General features: G+C 39.9%; 1 protein-coding gene across 2 annotated transcripts in view; it reads right to left on the reverse strand.

Annotated features, from left to right (window-relative positions):
• Positions 1-6631: 6631 nt before the first annotated feature.
• has2 (hyaluronan synthase 2) overlaps positions 6632-21167 on the reverse strand; it is a 20259-nt gene continuing 5723 nt past the window's right edge. The window contains exons 1-3 of one of the 2 annotated variants that reach the window (XM_032519529.1): positions 14738-15364; positions 11396-11497; positions 6632-11274 (exon numbers count right to left, since the gene is read on the reverse strand). In XM_032519529.1, the coding sequence (XP_032375420.1) occupies positions 10345-11274; positions 11396-11497; positions 14738-15364 (1659 nt within the window). In that variant the 3' untranslated portion in view covers positions 6632-10344. Of the gene's footprint in view, positions 11275-11395; positions 11498-14737; positions 15365-21167 lie in introns of those variants that run through there. The other variant, XM_032519528.1, reaches the window with a different exon arrangement.

The raw sequence follows: 21167 nt of genomic DNA on the forward strand, positions 1-21167 counted from the left end.
ATCTGAGCCAGTGGAAGCATGTAGATATCAAACGGAAGAGGCCCCAGAATGGAGCCTTGGGGAACTCCGCACGTCATATTTGTATGTTCCTATGTATAATTCTATTGACACAAGTAATCCCTATTCTGTAAGTGATTCAAACCAGTTTAGTACAGACCAGACAGGCCAACCCAGTTTTCCAATCGGTCTAGTAATATGTCATGGTTGACCGTGTCAAATGCAGCACTGAGATCAAGTAATACTAAGACTGAAATTTTGCCACTATCTGTTTTAAGGTGGATGTCATTAAAGAATTTGACAAGAGCCGTCTCAGTGCTGTGGTGTGGTCGGAAACCCGACTGAAAGGTATCAAAACTGTTGTTTAGTGACTAGAAATGGGTGAGTTGTTGAAAATACGCTTTTTCAATGATTTTACTTAAAAACGGAAGGTTTGATAATGGCCTATAGCTGCTTATTAGGGATGTGTCTAGATTGTTCTTTTTTTAAGAGTGGCTTGATTACTGCAGTTTTCAGGGCCTGTAGAAAGATTCCTGAAAGAAGAGACGTGTTCACAATCAGAGGTCAGAGGCCAAACAATTCGAGACATTTTTGAAAACACCCGTTGGTAGAATATCAAGGCAACAGGAGGAGGATTTCAGATGTTGTATAATGTCCTCCAGGTTTTTATGGTTGATCGTATGAAATTCTGTCGTATTGGAACTAGTTTTGCTTGAACACTGTGAGAACACATATCCTGTACTTCTGCTCAATTTTCATTTTATTTCAGTTCTACGTCTGGGTTTGCCGTAAATTCTTGAGTTTTCTCCGGTGTAATCTTTACCAGTCCAATCAGCAAACAGAGGGGGTGGCTGAGAACAATCACGCTGAGGTCATGCGCTAGCCGTAATGGCGGCGGAGAAAGATGTGAGAAAGCCATTCGGTCCGTTGTGGCAACGCAGTCTAATATCCAGAAGTTAAAGCCCGAGAAAGAACAATCTTTGCTGAATTTTATTAGTGGTCAGGATGTTGTGGCCCTCCTCACTATGGGCTTCGGGAAAAGTTAGATTTTCCAGCTCGCTCCGTTAGTGGTGAAGGGGTGGATAAGGCTAATGCTCGCAATGCTATGCCAACGTCACGACCAAATGTTAGCAATTGGTTATGGCAGAACATAAAGTAAAAGTATTTTGATTGCAGGAATTATTCTCTTTATCACTCTATATTCTCTTATCCGTCTTAATGGTCATAAGAACATTTTTATTTCCCACGTAAATTGTAGAGATGCATGAGCGTGCGTTAAATTTGTGAGTAATATCTTATCACAACCAACACTGGAACAAAGATGTCTTAACTTACAACAAAGCACGCTTTACATAAACTGACTGTGTGTGAAAAATAGAGAGTCTGCCAAGCTGTGGGTGGCCAGTCATTTGGCCTTGGGGTAACAGACGTCTGGACTCTACCAATGTCACCCATTAAAGCTGCACTTAGCAAGTCCAGTTTAACCCGATAGACAGAAATCCCTGTGTAATGTTGAACATTATAAATAACAGCATCTTCTGAGTACATTTTTTGTGTTTTTATAAAGACCCCTGTGGCAAATAAACAATGTGATGACTAAAACTTCAAATATTTGACGCAGGTCGTGCAGGGAAAAAAATGGTTTCACTATCATCAATGACTGCTTTAATTCCCTCCAAAGCATTGGAACACATGGGAGTTTTTAAAACAATTATCCCCGCTGAATGAGGCTCATTATGTGGTCAGAGGGTTCAGAGGAGAGGAAAAGGAAGAGAAGGTAAGATTAGATTAGATTAGATTAGATTATACTTTATTTATCCCACGACGGGGAAATTCTGTCGTCACAGTAGCAGCATAGCAGCAACAGCAAAAAACAAAAAACAAAAAACAAAACAATAACACACAAACAAGTAAGCACGAAAGAAATACAAGGCAAGAAATACAAGGCAAGAAATACAGGCAAGAAATAGACAATGAAAATATGGTAGACTGAGTAAGTAAAATGCCGTCAAACAAAAGGAATTTTAAAGTGCGGTTGCCATGATAAGAGAAACAATATTGCGGTGTAAGTGACGTTAAAAATTAAGTTGAATGTGTAATTAGAGCAAAGAAGCAAGAGTCGGTAGCATAATTTAAATTATATTAACCTGAGACCATAAATATTGAAAAGTAAGTACTTGTAATAAAATAATATAAATACCAATATTAAAGATAAACAGAAAGTGTGTGATGTAGATGGGAGAAAAACAGGAACAGAAACTACAACACTATCAGGTAGTGCAGGCGTTGTAGAGTCTGACAGCGGCCGGGATGAAGGACCTGCGGTACCTCTCCTTCTTACACCGTGGGTGTATCAGTCTGCTGCTGAAGGAGCTGCTCAGGGACCCCACAGTGTCATGTAGGGGGTGAGAGGTGTTGTCCATGATGGATGTCAGCTTGGCTAACATCCTCCTCTCCCCTACTTTCTCTATGGGGTCCAGAGGACAGTCCAGGACAGAGCTCGCTCTCCTGATCAGTCTATTGAGTCTGCTCCTGTCCCGGTCCGAGCTGCCCCCCCTCCAGCAGACCACAGCGTAGAGGATGGCAGAGGCCACCACAGAGTCATAGAAGGTCCTGAGGAGAGTCCTACACACTCCAAAGGACCTGAGTCTCCTCAGCAGATGGAGGCGACTCTGGCCCTTCTTGTAGAGTGCTTGGGTGTTATCAGTCCAGTTCAGTTTATTGTTTAGGTGAAAGATGGAGTATGATGGAGTGACCAGGGGTAGGAGGAGAAAAAAGACGATTATGAACATAAGGGGGAAAGACATGGACGAAGAGCACAAAACGGAGGAATAGAAAGAGCCCCAACAAAATTATATGAAGTGGAAGTCATGGTGGTGAAGAAAGCATTGAAGTGGAGGCTCTACTTAAAAGATCTGAATGAAAGTCTATTTACCCCAAAACACAGTGAGAAACTCCACAGGGAATGGGGTGTATGGGATGCTTCAAAATGTGAAAAACACTCCAACCTGACATGTCAAATAACCAAGTTTCCAAGACAACAGTGCTGGTTAATACGCTGATCTCAAATCCAGAGTTGTCTCTGACAAAAATCAGGTTTATGAAGAAGCTAAACAGCTGAGAGGTAGGACAACTGAAAAGTATGAAAAAAATGTTTTTAAGTAAAGCTAACAAGAAACCAGGAAACTAGTCTTTGAGGGGATCCGTTGCTGGTGCTATTATCCCCTAAAAAAACCTGCTTCAGACTCTGGAAAGGAAATTGATCCCAAACGCAGCTCAATCCATCTACCATTATCCACATATATACAAGACACGGTTGTACAGATTCAACCTCAGCAAATCATTTTCATGCATCTTTAATGTATTTAGTAGAGAAAATTGTTTTGTTATGTCAATAGTGATCACATGTGGCCCAACTTTCTTCATGAAGTGGCTGCCGCTCTCAAACATTTTTTAAACAAAATGTTATACTAATAATTAAAACTGAATCAGCTTACTCTAAAACAGTCCGGAAGTAACAAAAACTTGCACATAACTTATGTGGCCAAATTTGCGGTCAGTTTGCCTTCCAATTTCACAGCCTCCTGTTTAACTAAACCTTAAAACAAAGGGCAGCCGTCACTTCTTTTTTTCCATGCATCTAGTCTTTCTAGCCTAAAATGTTCCATCCCATTCAAGTACTGTATCATTTAAAGCTACTCTTTCACACATTGGCTAGAGTTCATTTAAACTGTATGTTATTATATTTGTGACGTTATCCTGCACCGAATGCAAACCGGACCTACAAATTTATTTATTATTTACATTTATATCAACTAACTTTCTACACTGGAATTCATGTTTCACAATTTGGCACATCTGCATTACACGTAAATAGTCCTGGCAATCTGTGAATAAATATGGCATTATAGATGACTGTGGTGCAGGCCAGCAATCAGAAGCTGATGCGTTTACCCTACCAGAACGAAGAGAATATCATATTCATCAAATAAACATCAAGGATTACTTACTCAGTCCCTAGCTCTCCCAGATGCACTTTGTTCGTCCACTAACTGAAACTGTCACAAAACTTGTTTTAGTGAATGAAATGTTTGACAAATCAAGTAACTTCACCACACTGAATAATTGACATAAGGTCTTGATTACTGATTTGCAACCCTGGCCACAATATTCTACAGTGATACACCCTAAGATATAGATGGATAGCTACCTTTGTAGAAATGGAAGAGATAAATCGCTATCATCTTACAACATAGTATTGCGCAACTAAAATGCTCAGCTACATCAGCATAAAATGTGCACAGTCATATCAGTGATGATCTCTTTAAGTGTTTTGCAAAAAGTGCCTTAACAAATCCAAATCTGTGCTCTCAGATGCAAAAAGTTTTGGCCCAACTCTTACAAAACGCATTTGACATGAGCTAGTATCACCACATGGGAGTTGTAAACAGAACTTTATGTCAGCCAGGTTGTGCAAAGTTTAAGCCCGTGCAGTCCAATTTGTGACCTACAGTGTTGAAACAATGACATTTAAGGTAGGTAGGGTAAAGGTTAGAGTTTGGGGTAAGGCTTAGGGGTGGGTTAAGGGGTAGGGGTAAAGGTAAACAGTGAGGTTGCAAAGCCCTAAGATAAGTATCAACCAGCTATGATTCAGTCAGCTGCTAGAGACAGTTTGCCAGTAGGGAGCCATTAGCTTTCAAGCAACAGCGCTAAGCAATGCTGTAATGTATTTGGCAGAGATAAAGCAGCGATTGCGTTGACTGCTGACGCACTAAAAGAAAAGCCTGGCTTCTTCTACAGTGCTGCTGCTCTAACCACATGTGCTATTTTCCTCTGTATGGATGACTTCACTGCGAGACACAACACAAGAGACACAGGAACAGAGGAAATGTAACAGAGAGTTTGTAAAAGAGTTGATGAGGATTTTATATCTCATGTACTGTGTAGTTTCGGTGTTGGAGTTGGGTAAAAAAGAGAATAAGACAGATTAAATCTGTTCAGCTGTAGGAACGGAACATAAAGCAGTGGCAAGTTGTGGTTGAGCCAATGCGAAATAACTATACTTAGTATGCTGTGTCATTATGTAAGTGGTGATGACCCCTGCTACTATTCAGACAAAAGCAGCCATCTAAAGAAACTCAAATCAAGAAAAATCCAACAAAAGAAGATGGATGTGGGGGCTTGGCAGGCAGCTCAGTCTCCTGGGAAGGGCAGAGGTTATGAAAACAAGAGCCATCAGGAGTTTCACTGAGGCAGTGGAAAGATCCTATAGATGCCTTTGAATCAAACTGAATAAACCTCAAAGTGCTACTTGGACACAAGCCAGGGTTGATAATCCCTGGAGGGGTTGACTGGGCAAAATAAGGACATTTTGACAATGGCTCTCAGCGTCTGATACGTGTGTGGAGAACGTACTGGGGAGAGCAGCATCTAGACGGTTTAGTGAGTAGTATGTAAGGAGGTTGGTCGGGGTGGTGGATGGGTCAAACACAGGACTTTCACCCAGGAGAGCAGGGTTCGTGTCCCACGTGTGTCTTTAACCGTCCAGTCATTGTCGTGTGTCAGAGAACCTTAAGCCTACCCACGACCTTTTCCTAAACCCAACAGTCCCGTTCCCGCGTGTCATGGAACCGTAAGCCCACCCACGACCTTTTCCTTAACCTAAAGGGTTAACCTATAGTGGCGACCAAGCGCATTTAGGTAAAGCGTGTTATATGACACTTAAAGAGACTTTTAGCGTCTGTTATGTCTGAAAACATTAAGTATTGTGTCATGTTGGACTCTGTTATGTTATGCACTGCGAGTGACAGGTTACTGTGCCTTTGAGGCTTGTAGCAGTGGTTTACTGCAAGTGTTGTGCGGCAGTTAATCAATAAACGCAACATAAACGGAACTACACGGTGCGGTTTTTGAGTCCTACACAAACATAATAGCGTTTGTCACTCCCCAATGTAAATCGTGTGCTGATTTGAGTTACGCATGCGTCACTTTGCAACAAGTAACATGCAAGATGCTAATGAGAGACTTCTGTTATGTCAATAGAGTAAAAATGTACTTACTTAACAAAGTTCTTTCACTGCTGGCTACAAGTTAACAATCAAACACAACAAAGGTTATTAGTGGAATGGGGTTTTAAGCAAACGTTGGCAATCAAACAACCATAGTTAGCTAGAAAGTTTTTGAAATAACTACTAGCTCAGCTACAAGCTATCAATCAAACAAAGGCTGTTACTTGAACGGCGTTTTAAGCTAATGTTAGCAATCAATAAATCGCAGATAGCTAAAATGTTTTTGAAATGATTCCCATGTTCTGTTATTGTTTGTAATGAGAAAAGTTTATTATTTCATTAATTCCACAAATTTCAGTTCAGTTTAAATCTGAACATGCGCGACTCAAATCTGCACTTGACTTGAATCGGGGAGTGACCGCGTCAATAACAACAACAAAGGCACCTGACCAAGCGTCTGTATTTTACGAGATGGGAGAATGTGTTGGACTGGGTAAAGGTGTCTAACACGTGAAACACCCAAGGGACCATCACTGAGTATGTGTCCCAGTGGATCCGAAGATGCACTTTTCAACCACACTTGCATCAAATAGATACATTAAAATAAAAACTCCAAGACCAGCAAATATAAACAATACTTGTTTTTATTTGGCACAACACAAAAGTGCTTTACGATAACACTGCCCATGACTAGTTTGGCATGAAAACATCCTCATGGTTCCATTGTTGGTCTCATTAATTAAACCTCGGAATAAAACCTCTCCTTAAAAGTGTATAAAAATGACACTTGGTTTTTCTTTTGTTATCAGGCCCCTCACAACTAGAACATATCATTTGCAGATAATTACATTTTTGTGCAAATCGTTTGGATTAAGTTTTTAGTCTGCTTTGGCTTTATTGTCCGTTGTATTAAAATCTAAAAATAGGTTTGTGTAAACACTGCAAAAAATGTGAAGCCTAGCAATTATGTCCACATATATGTTAAACATTATGTCTAAAACTTATTTATTGTTTATGCAGTGTGGACTCTTAAATGTACGTGGCGGATATCTTACTAATTACAACATCCTATAAACCACAAAATTATCTTACATAAATGTGCGGTTTTCTAGTTAAGTACAAAAACACAGGTTCATCACCTCTCTTCAAATTAATAACTTATCTCTACAAGTTGCATTTTTATTGTTGTTATTGCAGACAAACCCCCCAGTTCGTATTTTCACATTGTTTGGTCAGATAAACAAGTCAATGTCAGAACAGTTGAAAGCACAACAAATATATTTTTCTATTTTCCATTTTTCTTATAAAAACATGATGATAGCTAAGCAAAAATAGAATAAAAATGTCTGTATATAAAATGCATTGAAATTAAAAAGTAATAAGAAGTAAACGGCTACAGCAAAGGGCCGACAAGGCAGAGAAATCCAGCTTTGACATAATAAAGAACTGTGTATAAAAAAGGACACTTTTATACTTAACGCCACAAACATTATAAATTACTTGAGACCTTCAGCATGCATCAGTCTTTGGACGGCATCCTAATGCCTTGATGCAATGCAACGAGAACCACTGAGGTATTTCATTTTGATTACGTCAAGCATCATGCTGGAGGATTGGAGAGACATAAAAGTGCATAAGAATTAAACTCGTGTCTGCTCCTGGTCCTGGCAAACACTGGACTCGTTTCATTCCAAAATTATGTTCCCTTCAATCAAGTTATTCACAGTCCTGTTATCAGGTAGTACTTTTCTCCCATTTGGTGCATTAATGTATTCTTCACACATTTTCTTTTTTTCCTTGCAGTTTGTTCAACACAATGCAAGGAACCAGAGGGATGGAGCTATCTCAATACAGTATGTGAAGAAAGGAAGATAGCAAGGACACATGGAAGGCAAAAAAAATCACCTAATCTTTGGATTGGAACATGTCCACCTTGTCTACATGGTGCTCATCATTCAACTTGGTAGAAAGAAATACATTAACAATAATGATTGTTAAAACCATTTTGCAACATAGACTTATCATTTATATAAAAAAGAAAAGAAAAACAAAAGTAATTATTTCTGTAAAAAGAAAACAGTCTCAGCAGCAACGATACACCTTCTCTCTTCTGGTCACATGTTCACCTGGTCACCTGATTGGTAGATATTATATCTACCAATCAGTAATCATTTTGAGATTCTTCACTTTGTAAACATTAAGAAAAATACTGCATTCACGTCATATGGGAATAACAACAGGACGTTTGAATAATTTTTGCAGCTTCTTACTGTAATAGCATGATTGGATACTTTTATGGATGTTGGATGGATGATGCAATTTTTCACATTTAACAGACATGCACCACAGTGACTGATGTATTTCCTTTTAAACAGCAAAACAAAAAGTGTAATGTCAATCACAAACACAACCTGTATCTAATAGCAGTGAATTGAAATGTAGGAGTTGCAGTTATGAATTGAATGAAAAAATGTCTTCTGTAGAAACAGATGACTACATTTATAATGTGTGAACTCTATCTTTCCCATATGACATGAGTGCAACAAAAGAAAGAGAGCAGCTTTTCATTTTAAAGCCCTTTCTGCGCCCTTTCACTCTTATTAAATTGAAACTGTAGCTCTTCTTTTCTTAACAACAATCATATATATGAGACATATATGACCGTTCCATAGGATTAGAAAAACATCAGGGATTATCTTAAAACGATTTGAGTGAAAACTCTTAAAATGAGGACGTGACTACGTCATGGAAGTTACATTATAACAGACTTAAGTTTGTTAAGGTTCGTTAAATTTAAAAAGTGACAGACTTTTGGTTTGTCCTTTGTTTTTATTGACCCATCCACCATACCAAACTGCCTCCTTATGCTGACTTTTACTTTGTCACCTTACTGCCACTAGGGGTTGCCTAAGAACAAACCTAAATATGGGTCGTTATAGGCTTCTAGCAAAATTGACCTATATGGTTGTTTACTGTGTGAAGACGGTCTGTTGTAAAACAATACACCAATACATTGTCCCCAGAGCTACAGTAAGAACGTTGAAGTTGTGGCATTACATCTTTAAACAGATATAACTTCAGTATAACTTCTTGTTGATTGTTCTGTTTTTTTCAAATGGTAACGTGGCTAACCTCACCTTTTCATCAAATCCACACAAACCATCCAGATACAGATTATGATTACACTAACTAGATAGGCAGTAGCCTCTCTTTTAGAGTTAACAATGTAATCATTGACAATGGAGACAGGCTGGCACAGCAGGGCACTGATGGTTTCCGTTTGACTTCAACTTGAAGCTATGTGGTGTTGTTCCTAGTCAGGGTGTACAAACATTTCCTGGAGAAACAGTGATGCTCTGGAGGTAAAATAATCTTACTGGTCAAGTTTAACCCCAATGGATGGAGATACAATTTACAGTTTCTTTGGCTAAGTTGCAAATGTTATACTGAAGCCCAGTGAAAATGACATGGGTCACCCCAAAATTCCACCAGGTGCAGATGTGCCACATTCTAGGCTGTGCAGTGGTTTTGTTCCATCTTCTCCCACACCGGGAGCTGCTCAGAATTTTGCCTTTCCGACTTGCAGATTCTGTTGTTTTGGTCATTTTTCCTTCATATTTGGGCTTCTACCGTAAAAGAACCATTTAGTCATATTATGAATGACAGATCAAAGATTTGTGTCTGTGTTTTAGTTGTTAAATGCTCTAGTCTTTCAACTTCCTGCCTGGCCTGTTGAATGCCTTATGGCACTGTCAATAATAGACCTGCTGCGTATTTTAAGCAGAGCAGAGCGAAGAGCCGTTCTTGGATGCTTCTGGGATGGGCTGCATCGCAGCTGGTGGAATTACAAGCATTTGCTTGAGTGACCGCAATTGCAGTCGGCAGCCACGGTGCCACCGGAACGCTGCACAGATGCACCTGGCGGAATTCAGGGGTAAGAGGTAGCTAACATTACAAAACCTATCACTCTTGCTGCCAACTGCAATATATTTAATCTTGACATACTGAGTATTCAAGTATAGCTAGTTAGTTTACAGTAGCTGATCTTCAGCTAAACATGTTAGATTTAAAAAGAAATCTAGGTAAGCTAGCATGCTGTTCCAAGGTCATTAATGCTGTGGTAAATAAATGAACATGAAAAACACCACTGCCAAATGTATTATTATACATTTTTCCATTCAAGTTTGAAAGAAAACATGGTTCTTTGCCCATTTTGGTTGAACTTTAACCAATTTTGCCTCCAGAGCTGCTCCGCATCTGAAAAACATTTGTATCACAACATCATGGATATGAGTGAAAGAGAGTCGCAGAGAGTTCAGTGGTAAATGATGACTGCTAGTCATACATCCAGTACCATATCGTAGTCTGTTTCCTTCTTCCTCTTCCCACACTTGTTTATGAGCACTGTATACAACGTTAACAGTATTACCCAGTAACTGGCATAGACGACTGCTCCTATGACCAGAACAATCTTCTCTGATTCAGGAAAGGGTTTTCTAGTCTGAAGGACAACTGTGTAGATAATCCCAATGAAGAGGATGGTGAACCAAACTGATATAGGAATCAGACCAATGAAGTTTGTCACCACCGTTTTCCTCCCAGAGGTCCCCCATCCAGACTTGTTGATTGTTGCTATTGCAAACATTTTGGCTGGCAACAGGCTTGACATGTACAGCACAGAGTAAAACGACATGAACACCATGACAATGTTACCTCTGAGGCAGCTGGCAAATGAGGCCTTGATCAACGCCACCGCCTGCACAATGAGCAGAAACAACAGAATATTCCAGAGCCTTCCTTGGTAGAAGAGTTGGATAGCAGTGGCTATGAGGAAAAACGGGAAGAAACCTGTGATCACAGCCTCATAAGTCATCCATAGATGGTGTTTGTGGAACCACATTGAGTTGTATAGCCATTCTCTGAAATATGACTTACTCCATCGAGTCTGTTGATTGAGCCACCGCAGGTATGTGATTGGCGTCTCGGTAAGACACTTTGATCGAGCAGTATATTTGGTTGAATACCCGAGGCTTAGAACTCTGTTTGTGAGATGGCGGTCATCTCCAAAACTGCAGTGCGATCCCATGAAAGTCTGATTGTACCAGTCCTCAAGGAACTCGTGCAGGAGCGAATTTCGATACATTCCTAAAGGTCCACTGATGCACTGCACGCAACCAAAGTAGGACTGGCAAGCCCGCTCAATGTTGAAGGCCATCCAATACCGAACACTGCTCAGGAAGGAGACCCACGACTCATACTTGTTTAGGATCTAGATGAGAATTTTATAGGCATTAAGAAAAGGTTGGAGGTTTAACATGAACAAAGTAATTTATATGAAATGCCTTGTTTGTAAAATTGGTCATTTTTTCATTTGTAGTATTGTAACCAACCTGCACATCTCCTCCAACGCCTCCCACCATAGGGTCTTCTTCCAGAACCTTCACCATCTCCACCGATGATGCTGGATCCAACATAGTGTCAGAGTCACACACCTGAGTAAAACCCACGGGAAAAAAAGTGAGTTACCTGTGTCTTAGGGCCAAACGTTCTCTGTTACTGTCATGTAAAAAGACATACAGCTTGGAGAGTTTTTCCTTGTCCAAATCAAGGGTCTAAGAATACAGGCTGTCATATGCTGTAGATTATAAAACCCCTTGAGGCAAATGTGTGATATTGTTTGAGCAGTATAAATAAACATTACTTAATGTGGCTTGAGTCTAAATAACAACTTGGCCAATGGATAGTCCTCTGCAACAAAGACTGACTGCTTCAAACTAAACCACCACCCTCTCTCCATTTTCTTCTATACATGGTAATTTTTCTCCCTAACAAAACCAGGTGATGAAAACAAACCTAGAGCCCAATCCCCATTAACATATCACATCTGTTACAGGCCAAGCTTGATAATAGAAAAAAGGGCATACAACACTGTCCCTCTTTTGTTGAAGAGTACTGGCAAGATTACTGGCTGCACCGCAGTGAGTTATTTTAAAATCTCTGATTAACAAGAGTTTTCTGGCAGGCTGCATCCAGCTGCAGGTGTTAGACAACATCATATCAAAGTGTTTATACAGTGAGTTTAACGTCCCCTTTTTGTAATGCAAACTCATTAAAAATCCTTCTCATTCATGTTATTAGAGTAATGAGGTTTGTCTTCAGTTTTACTCATTGCCAAAGAAGTCCTTTGGCAACACCACCAGCTGAATTTTACAAAACAAATGTGAAATGAGAACACTAAGTTTTGGCCTAACTATGGAAGTTATATAGTTTCCATTTGATGGAATATAACCGTGCCCTTGGTTCACAACTATACTATTTATCCCCACAACAGCCCATACTTATTTCAATATTTACTGGGTACATTGCTAATAACAACAGATTTTCTGGTACTTCATCATGTTGTGTGTTGCCAAGCTTGGCACTGTGGTTAATGCTTTATGCTCCTGTTTATATATGTAGTGACACCCCCATACAATGTTGACATTATTAGCCAGCCAAACACCCTTGGAAACTGGCTATTTCAAAGATACAATTTAAGTGTCATTAACATACTGTACATACAGTAGGACTGTCTCATTCAAGTTCATTTTTAAGCTATTTGGGATTGTCCGCCAGCAAACTGATGCGTAACCATTTTTTGACACAGTTGTGGGCCCTGACTCTGAATACCACTCAATTAGATCTGCAAAACAGATCTGTTTTGACACTAATGAAGAGTTAATTCCTAAAAACAGATAAAAGCCATTCTAAAAACAAATTAGTCAACAAAACTGACATTCCCTTGAGTGCACAGTAAAAAAAAACATGCAAATTGGATTGATATTCCCTGGATTGGCCACACACAAAAATGTAGAAAAGCAAAACAAAAGTTGTGATAGTTTTTCAAATGAACCCTTCACTTAACATAAGCTACTGCCGCCCTTCTTCACGCTACACTTCCCAACACGATGCACACAGCCACCGTCCGTCTAAAAGAAACACAAAAGACTCTTTGTGGACCCCATGTTTGGTTTGGCAGAGCCCCCCTTTCCTTCTCCAGCCATCTCTCTTTCTCTTCCCTTTCCCTCTTTCTTCAGCCCACTGTGCCCGCTGATGTCAGCTGTCCTTGTTTTACCTGTGTGTGTTTTGTACATCCACAAATGTACACAGTGGCATTCACCACTGACTATCATATCTGTTATGTAATTTGTAATTTTATCTTATTTGTACCAATGACCCTCTTCATTCCCCCCTTCTTCCTCCTACTTTTTTGTCCCTTTTGCATTCAATCTAGTTATTTGCACTATCTACTCTTCCCTCCTTTCACCATTCATTCAGTCTTTTCGTTTAAACCCCTCTACCTATACCCATTTCTAGTTTTACTAGCTTACTCATGAGCGTAAATCCCAGGGTGGTCAGGGGGGTCAGGACCCCCCCTAGAAATATTATTAAAAACCATGTTGTGCATTGTATATAACACAGTGATATATGCTTAAAATATCTGTGTAAGTAGTAAAACAATACAAACCCCCAGAAATGCTTTTAAGTTTAGAAACATTTTTAGTCCCCCCTCCCTTACTGGTAGTAATATACTGGTAATAATGTTATTAGTGGAATGTAGTAAGGCTATTTTACTCACACTGACATTGGATGAAGTTGTTCTTTTCTCAAATAGAAATGATGCTGAGTATTTAATAAATAAGTCATGACAAAAAAATGCTATGTTGTCTGCTATGTTAGTGTAATATAATGTTAGCTACCTGGTATAATAGCCTGTTGGATAGAAATGCAACCCCTACAACTAACGTTAACACGGCAATGAGCCTAACGTTATGTGAGTGAACTGATGTTAGGGTTAATGTTTAAGATCTACAGTTGTATTTTGCTCAATATGATGTTAAGTGGCAGATCAGTAGGTTTGCTGCAGTTAAATATATATCCTCTGTCCCAGAAGAAACCTAAGTATTCATGTAGAGGACGCAAGATCATTTTATAATTACAACATGACTGCGTGGTGAACCGATGAACCTATAGACATCTGACGTTAAATATTTGTATTGTTGTTGCCCAGATAAAATTCCAGAGAAAAGAAAAACAGACATAAGATCCTTTTTCAATTCACCAAAACTCCAAGTAAGTACAATAAGTCTTCACATCAAGACAATTTGGTAAAATCTTTACAAGAATGGCTGCTTATGGAAATACTAACGTCCCTGCTTCACAGGCAAAGGAGACAGAAAGAACTGAGGAATAGGGAGGCCAGGGACAGTCAGGTGTAGAGTCTCAGGTAAGTGTCTTGAGCTTAGTTCAACTCTTTGGAGGTGTGTGGCTCTCAGTGTTAGCAGATGAGCTTTACCAGTGGCTCACTGATTTACATTATGATCAGCTAGAGTGTACAAAAGCATTGTATTTCTTTTTTATGGGGATACTTTTTCTAAATAAGTCATTATATTTTAAGATGTTTTCATGGCTTGATTGTAAACCTAAAAAATAAATAAATGTTTTAAAGAAGAATATTTTGGTCAATTTAGTCAGCTTTTTCATTGAATCAAGAGAAACACTGAAAAGAAGGATAATGGTACAGCCTCTATGCTACACTAGTGATAGTATTAAGACTTTTCTCTGTGCACACATATCCTCTAGTAGTATAATTGTGGCTGTATTATTTGTGTCCCCTCAAGATTGCATTTCAGAAATGTTATGTTTTTTGCATGTTATGTTATGTGAGGTGAGATTTACGCCCATGGACTTACCTGCACATAGTCCATGCTCCTCCCTAGTGCTTTGAAGGCTGTATACATGACCTCTCGCTTTCCTCCCCACTTCTGCATGATGCACACACACTTGTTGTTCAGCACCAGCCTGGAGACCTGCTGAAGGCTCTCGGCGTAGCCTTCATCCGTCTCCTCGGGCCCTCTGCTGTGATAGTTACTCCGCCACACGTATGTGGCCGATGCTTCCCATCCCATGATCTCTTTAAAAATCTCCATCATGTACAAGTCATCGTCTGTGTTCCCGTCGATCACCATGATCACTTTGATCCCCGGGTACGTCAGCCTCCTCACCGACACCAGGCATTTCCTCAAGTAGTTTGGGTCCTCTTGATACGCCGCAATGCACAACGCCAAGGATTTATTCAGTTTGATTGGCGTCTCCAAGGACCGCCGCATGTTCCGATGTTCTAAGAGCGCAAAGAGGCTCTGTATAATGAGGTGGACGACCAAAATGGCGCCGTACAGCCCAAAAGATACGTAATTGCGGGTTGTGGTGAAGAACTGGTAGCCCATGATGTAGGCTGTGGAGATGCCCACTAGGAGTGACACGCCAAACATGGTTGTCCCACATATCCGCAGGTAGGTGAGGACTCTCTGACATCTCATCTAGGGACAGAATGTAGAGAAAAGGTTCACACTTAGTCAATGTAGTCCAAAAATGACTGGATTTTTAAATATTAATAAAAAGCTGCTATGAAATGAAGTAATTTTATTCATGTACTTTAAGTAAACAGGAAGAGAGTGAATTCATGTAAACATCACATGTCCATCCTAAAATGTGGAAAGATGAAAATGTGAAATATGTATGAAGTATTGCCAGCAGTAGAAATTAGTGAGCTTTGATAAGATACATGTGAGAAATACTTATTCACAGCTTTTCAGCATACTCTAACCCAGGTAGAGAAAGCAGTACAGTTTCCCCTCTTTTTTACTCCCTTCTTCTCACTCTCCCTCCCTCTACTAATGCCCAAAATCCCTGTCTAAATGTCAGACAGTTGTGAGTAGCCGATTGTTCCAACTCTCACACGCACAACGTTAGTGTGGGTGGGCGCACATTACAAGATTTTTTGACCCAATTTACCAACAAGCTGGCTGCCTCTGCCAAAGTGCTCTCTACGTGCCTCATAGAAAAACTTTTTTTTTCATCTGTATTGTAAAGAAGAGGTTCAAAAAGATTTTAAGGCAAGGAACTCTGATCTAGACCATGAAAGATGATTCTGTGTTTTAATGTGGGGACCAGTGAAGAACATTCCCTGCTTTGCTCTGAGCGACGACATGAGCCCGCTGCATTCAATCTTCTGCTTAAAATCCTGGAGTTTGTTTCCAGCCCTCATTATGTTGCTACCGCCATCTGTTTGGCAGACCAGTGGAGACCCACTCAGCGTGGCTCAACTCGGCTCAACGCGGAGCGGACCACCCTGTGATGTCATCTGTTTATATCTCCGTGGGAAGAAGAAGACAAGAGCCTTTTAGATTTTCTTATGCTGCATGTGTGCTTCTCCCCCTGTGTGTTTCCCCATGAAAACTATAAGGAAACATCACTTCTTGCACTAAATCAATACAAACATAGAGATGTAACATACAGTGAAAGTAAGTGGCACGATGCTATGTTGCTTTAAACATTATGAAGAACATGCTTTAGAGCAGTGGTTCTGAATCTTTTTTCAACAACGCACCCCCTTTGATGTTTTTTTCAGCCAAGTACACCTTGAACAGTGCAAAACATTTTTGGTAAAAAAAAAAAAGCCTATAAAGAGGTGCAACACTTTGCCTGTTTAAGCTGAACAACAACCTTGTAACTTAGGGGTGCTAGCACCCCCATTTGAGGGAGTTTCAACCTTTGACATCATTATGTCAAAGTATGGTTCTTTCAATCAGTCAGCGGGGAACCCTGACCATCATTTTGACACTTTCGGCTGCATTTTTAAATTTATGAAACTCTGTTTTTGGTAACCCTGCATTTACAGTAGTGAGCTTTACAAATGATTTGCACTTTTGTATATTTCATCATGATATTACATTATGTGTAAGTTTAGTTAAGACGATTAAGACGTTAATGTAATATAATATTAAGATGTTAATCAGGACACGAGACAAAAGAAAAGAAGAGTACGCAAAAGGCCATCAGTGTTTGTGATTTGGCAAGAGTTATTCACACCACACCCAAACACACAAGACATATGGAGGGAGGGAGAGATCAATGCAATGAGTAAAAAAATAAAAAATTTTGAAGATGAAGAGGAAAGGGGCAGAAAGAAAGAAATACAGGATAACTAACAGCCTTTCACGCAGAAAGGTTGACTGACATCTAGAAAGACTGCAAGAGAAAAACAGTTGGAGACACTGTGAGAGTAGCAGGGCAGATAGAGAGAGGCTAAGCTAAGAGAGAGGACTACACACACACACACACACACACACACACACACACACACCCTTTGGCTCAGACATAATGCCTTTTTCATTTGATCATTGGATGAGAAGGCCACAACCAGTGTTGCAGGCCTCCTTCGGCACGTGGCAAAGCTTTTAACGTCAGCCACTCATTTACAAGACCCCTGACACACACACACACACACACACACACACACACACACATATATATACACACACACACACACACACACACCGAAAACACATACGTGTGTGTAAAACAAACATTTTAAATTGTGTTAAGCTGAAAGTGGGTTTAAACTTGTGCATGCATGTGTGTAAAATGTTTTACAACTATATAAGGTAATGTAGAACAAACTCTTTCAATCTTTCTCTCTGCATCAACTTTGTATGAACTCAGTCACAATTTAGGAGAATACATATTTCACCATACATGTGCAAAAAAATGTACCTAACAGTTTGTGAATGTTTGGATTACATATTATATTGTAAAAGAAAAATAATCTTTGGAATTAAGACATGACGACATGACAAATCTTTTGATATACCTCCATGACCAGGGCAGACACATTCACACCTACTGGGAATTAGCAGTTTCCAATTCACCTAACCTACTATACAGTACATGCCTTTGGTTTGTTGGAGGAAGTGGGAGAACATAAGAGGAAACCGCTGCAGACACATGGAGAACATAAAAACTCCACACTGCATTTGTTTGGCTTTTTGGCTGCTTGTTAATTTTTGACCAAACTGTTTAATTTGATTGAAATCATAATCCATGATTGCTCTTTTCTCATTGCAGACCAACTGAATGCTAGCAAACGTGTTTCAGTGAATCAGTGCAAAACAACATGGCTCAGACTTTGATACTTGTTACAATGTGTTGCTCTTCATAGCATCATACACTCTCATGGGTGTGTGATCCAGTAAAGGTCAAGACTAATAGTTAGCTCAGACTGAAGGAAGATTGACTGCGGACTAATAGACTTGTTCATGTTGGTGGTCCAAACTTTCCCCCAGCCCCTGAGACATTAAGCTTCTAATCAGAGGAGTATCTGTGACTAGTGAAGGTGTCATTGACAGTAGTGTATATCTGTCTGGATCAGTATATGACGTGTGTGTGTGGTGGTGTGTGTGTGGTGTGTGTGTGTGTGTGTGTGTGTGTGTGTGTGTGTGTGTATGTGTGTGTGTGGGCAAGTTGAGGGTGTCACTAGCACATGTGGATGACATCACCTCAACTTTGCATATGTGAGGTGACAGAACCCCATCACTATCTGTGTGTGTGTGTGTGTGTGTGTGTGTGTGTGTGTGTGTCTGTGTGTGTGTGTGTGTGTGTGTGTGTGTGTGTGTGTGTGTGGTGTGTGTGTGTGGTTGTGTGTGTGTGCTGTGTGTGTGTGTGTGTGTGTGTGTGTGTGTGTGTGTGTGTTGGTGCGTGCGTGCGTGCGTACATCCGTTAGAGTGTCCAGTCTTATGGTGACCTTGGGTTGGATGCTTTGGCAGACCCACTCTAACGTCATCAAGTAAAATTCCCACTAGCTTTGTCTCAGAGATAATTGTATTATTGCATGGATGGAGAGCATATGATGGGTTAGCAGATGAATGAAAGAAAGAAAGAAAGAAAGAAAGAAAGAAAGAAAGAATGAATGAATTAATTAATGAACAGTCTTGCTCTCCCCTCAAGTGAAAACTTCCTTGGTTTTATATAAGATTACAGGTTTCAGTGTCTCACTGAGAGTTAACAATAAAAACAGTGGTGATTGGTGTGAATACTTGGACTAGTAGGTGAAGTCTGTACGTGTCCAACACCATTGAGCAAGGCACTAAACCTTCTAACGGTAACAGAAACTAGATGCCCACGGTTTCAGTATCACTGTGGAGCCAAAGATCTATAGTGACCATTAAAAACGTGATCTATTTTAGTCATTTGAGCTATCTGAGCTTTTAACCCTATTAAATAGACCTGCACATGCAGTACCTTTCATACTAAACAACTGCAACTGTACATTATGTACTGTTAGGCATAGTGTTATAGTGTGTTATTTAACTCAAGTATGTCATGTTATACTGTATATGTGCAGCAGTACTCTGCATATGCATACATAAAGCATTTGTGCATTTATGTTTAACACATGTCCAGTATGTAAGGGATAACGTAAACCTCATGGTGGTACTAGAGGGGATGTCAAGGGACTACCAAAGTCAGTACGATCCATTGTCTGGGAACCATGAATGTGTGAACAAAAATTTGGTTGTTGAAATATTAGTTTGGACCAAAGTGGCGGAAACACCAACTGGAAAAAAGACAATGCAATTCATGTAGACATGCACGCTAAGATAATGCAGGATGCATAGACAGAAACCCTTTGTACAATACATTTTAATGGGTATAAGGTGTCCATACTGATGTCTTCTAATCAATCTTTTAAGTTTTCATGTATAATTGTGTGTGTGTGTGTGTGTGTGTGTGTGTGTGTGTGTGTGTGTGTGTGTGTTAACATTTTGACATTTAATTGAGGCTCAGATTAATCCTATTAGCGCATCTGGGACATGGGAACTCTGTGTCTTTTATTATAAAAAGTGATTTAGTGTAGACATGAGAATTACCACATGCTGTAATAACTCTGTAACAGGGGATAGATGTCAGACATATTTGTTACTTATCTGGGTAAATGTGAAAGCCATTAGGTCTGAATGCTGGCTGTGTTTGTGTGTGTTTGTGTGTGTTTAGCCAGTTTGCGTACATGCAAACAGGAAGAGATGTATGTGTGTGAGCATATGTGTGGTGCTGAGAGAAAGAGTTGGTTGACTAAACTCACAGGAGAGCAGTGGAATCGCAGGGTCTTACTTCCAGGGCCTGAGATGGGACTAAAAATAAACAAAGCTTGCCATGTGTGTGTGTGTGTGTGTGTGTGTGTGTGTGTGTGTGTGTGTGTGTGTTGTTTTGGTGTGGTGTGTGTGTGTGTGTGTGTGTGTGTGTGTGTGTGTGTGTGTGTGATTACTGTATGTAGGCAGTATGATCCTAAAGCTGAGATAAAAAAGAGTGTCTAAGTGGCGCTGACATAACATAAAGCTTACATCTTTATTTTATTGTGTCTCAGCAGTCACTGACTAGAAGTTTAACATTCATAAATCAGCTTTTCACATATAAAACTTGACTGTTGATCTTGAGAGCAAGCCAGCTGACACCGATGGCTGAGATACTGTACGGAGAATGAATACTTAAAAGGGGTATAATTTAATAAACTGAGGGTACAGTTCCGACAATGTCATTATATGGATTTACAATATATAACAGGCTGATGTAGATATAATAATGAATAACTATGGTTTGCTAAAAGCTTCTAAGTGTTGATCTATTGAAGAAATGTTCGGCAAAGTCTATGCTATCACCAAGACAGTATTGGAAAACTAGACCTGCTGAGGTCATATACACCTTTGAAATTACAAATGCATAATGTTTTGCCAACAAAACGGACACATGCAAAAATGGAGAGAAGCATAGTGAACAAGAAATGCACATATGGAACTTGTACGGAACTTTTGTGTGTGTGTGTGCGTGTGTGTGTGAACGAGATAGAGAGAGAAAGTGAGCTGGGCAGGGCTGGAAAAGGCCAGGATGCATTTTAAAAGCATTAAATATGGAGATGGCCCTCGTGACAGTTGTAGCAGGATGCAGGAAAAGGCTCACATGTTCCGAGACAGATGATGAGGAAGCAGCTGTGAAAGACTCCAGAGTTGGCTGCCGACTTATGCGAGACACACTCGATACCCTCAAGGCCGGCTCTTGCCTCTGCCCTACTTTCTTGAGCTGCTTTCTCTTATAAGGTCTACTTGCAACGTTTTTTTGAATGTATGTTTTTTGCAAAAGATGTTAGGGAGATGCGTCTTAAAAGATGATATGAACGGAGTGTTAGGTGGCAAACATGTAAAATAAATACACACAGTTTTTAGCTAAGTTTCCATCCACTTGTCAATCAAATTATCTGAAATTCGGTAAAAAAAAACTCATGTGAATAAA

Source organism: Etheostoma spectabile, chromosome 6 (genome assembly GCF_008692095.1).
Source record: "Etheostoma spectabile isolate EspeVRDwgs_2016 chromosome 6, UIUC_Espe_1.0, whole genome shotgun sequence".
NCBI lineage: Eukaryota > Metazoa > Chordata > Actinopteri > Perciformes > Percidae > Etheostoma > Etheostoma spectabile.